The sequence below is a fragment of the Felis catus genome, chromosome B3, assembly GCF_018350175.1.
Source record: "Felis catus isolate Fca126 chromosome B3, F.catus_Fca126_mat1.0, whole genome shotgun sequence".
Taxonomy (NCBI): Eukaryota; Metazoa; Chordata; class Mammalia; order Carnivora; family Felidae; genus Felis; species Felis catus.
The window spans coordinates 147,197,291-147,199,749 of NC_058373.1; the positions used below are offsets into that span (position 1 = coordinate 147,197,291).

The 2,459-nt window shown below is 44.2% G+C and overlaps 1 gene segment (V, D, J or C); it reads right to left on the minus strand.

Annotated features, from left to right (window-relative positions):
- Positions 1-713: 713 nt before the first annotated feature.
- LOC123386305 lies at positions 714-1,521 on the minus strand. The segment is given in 2 exon segments: positions 714-1,261; positions 1,363-1,521. Coding segments are annotated over 2 exon segments (579 nt in total).
- Between the last annotated feature and the right edge of the window lie 938 nt (positions 1,522-2,459).

The following is a 2,459-nucleotide window of genomic DNA, read 5'->3' on the forward strand; positions in this document are numbered from 1 at the left end:
GACTGCATCATGGGTGCCCAGATTCCCCACTGTTTCTGTGGATGTCTCTGATGTGTTCCAGAAGAGACTGGCATTTCTATCCATGGTTTCTGTCTGCCTGGGCATCACCCATTCCACTAAGGTTCTGAATAGAAACTGATGCAGAGGGAGGAATAATTCCCTTTTTTACTTCCCATGTGCATGTTTGAATTAGAACATTGGTCTCCCCTGGCCCTTGTTTTGAGAGTTACATCATCAGCTCTCCACGTTCTGAGACTAGACACTAGTTCAGAATCAGATGAGAATTACACCACTGGTTTTCCTGGGTCTTCAGCATGTGAGAGTGGAACGTGGGTCTTATCAATGTATTTAGTCATGTAAACTGATCTGCTTCGGTTTCTGTGCCTCAGAAGAATCCTGACTAATACACGGAGATAAATTATCTCTTCTTTAGAGGAATTGAATAAAGCTGTAGCTCATTTAAAATCCTGAGTAGCAAGTGCCATGAGGGAAGTGTCACGTTGTTTGATTGGGGAAAGCGCTGGGTGAAGATGATGGGGAGCTGTGGGATCCTGTGGTCCTGGCTGCACAGTGAGTGCATCTGGGACTCCTGTAAAGGTTCAGCTGTTGTGCGTCAGGAAATCTGCAATTCACTCATATAGAGAGACAGGAGTAAGGAATGCAAAGAACTGCGTCTTTTGTGCATGTTAGGGTAGTTTTCCTATGACAACACAGTTGCTAATTCAGGGTTAATAGGTAATCACAGAATCCTGTGTCCAGGGTGGATCCCTGGGGAAACGGCTGTGTGGAGAGGAAGCCCCAAGACCCTGACAGGAAACCTGCCTGTATCCTCCAACTGCACCTGCTCCTGGGAACACAAAGCAAAATTGTGCATAGTGTTCACCCCCTGGTGGTGCTGTTCCCCTCCTGCAGGAAGGTTTGTGTCTGGGCTCCCAGTGAAGTCCCCTCACTGTGTCACTCGCACAGTAATATGTGGCCGTGTCCTCGGTCTTCAGGCTGTTCATCTGCAGATACAGCGTGTTCTTGGCGTTGTCTCTGGAGATGGTGAATCGGCCCTTCACGGAGTCTGCGTAGTATGTGCTACCTCCACTACTACTAATTTGTGCGACCCACTGCAGCCCCTTCCCTGGAGCCTGGCGGACCCAGTGCATGTAGTAGCTACTGAAGGTGAATCCAGAGGCCACACAGGCGAGTCTCAGGGACCCCCCAGGCTTCACCAGGTCTCCCCCAGATTCCACCAGCTGCACATCACACTGGACACCTGCAGACACAAGACATCTTGGTCAGGAATCTGTCACACATCCACTCTTTCTCAGTCATGTCCACTCACATGCTCAGTGTCTCTCGTTCACCATGAATTACCTTTTAAAAGAGCAACCAGGAAAACCCAGCCCAGCACAAACTCCATGGTGAGGTGTCTATGTTCTGTGCTGATCACAGAATGGGAACACCTGGGACTCCCGGGGCTGGGGCTCCTCTCCCAGCTGCAGGGTTGGAGCTGGACTGGTTTAATCAGCACAGGGAGGGCCCTATTTGCATATCCTCTGACTATATATCAAGCTCCAGACTTAGATTTGTTTCAGATTTAAAACCAGTGTTTGAGAGGCACTTCTAGATCACTTCTTGCAGAAGACGCTGTGATAATTCTAATCTTTGAACACAATTATCTTTTCATCTGTGTTTGTCACTTTACATGTCTTTCTCCAAGCACATCATGTTTGGTATGCTATTTTACTTTTTAATGAAATTTAATCCTAAATACTTTATTTTGTGCCATATAATTTTAATGTGTGTTTATTTTTGTGTGACAGAGAGAAGGAGAGGGAGATCAGAGAGAGAGAGAAGGGGACAGAGAATCCCAAGCAGGCTCTGCATAATCATGACAGACCCTGCCTTAGAATTAAACCATGAGATCATGACCTGAGTCAAAATCAACAGTAGGCACTTAACGGATTGAGCCACACAGGTGCTCCATTTTGTGCTATTTTCAATTGTGTGATTTTGTTAGTTTTTTCATATACTATGTTTTTGGTATGTGGAAATAAAACATTTTTGTATGTTGATTTGCATCCTGAACTTTTCCTGAGTTTATTAGTTCTAATACTTTTTTTTTGTGGAGTTTCTAAGGTTTCACTATGTGTAAGTTCGTGTGATTCTCAAATAATTTTCTTCTTACTGATTTACATGTCTTTATTTCATTTTCTTACCTAATTTTTATGGGTGCATCTGCAACTTGTAGAAGCAGAAAGCTTTTTCCTTCTTTGCTTCTGTGTTCTTTGTCTGGTCTAAGGATTCAATTGACATAAGACAGATCTACAGAAGAGAATAAGTTTCATTTTGCATGTGCACAAGCTTCCTAATAATATGACACCCAGAGAATGAAGAAAGTAGGTGGCCCTTGTGCCTTTTAGAAAAAAAATGGATTTGCGAAGAGTTAACAAGACAGAGATTTGGGTTTG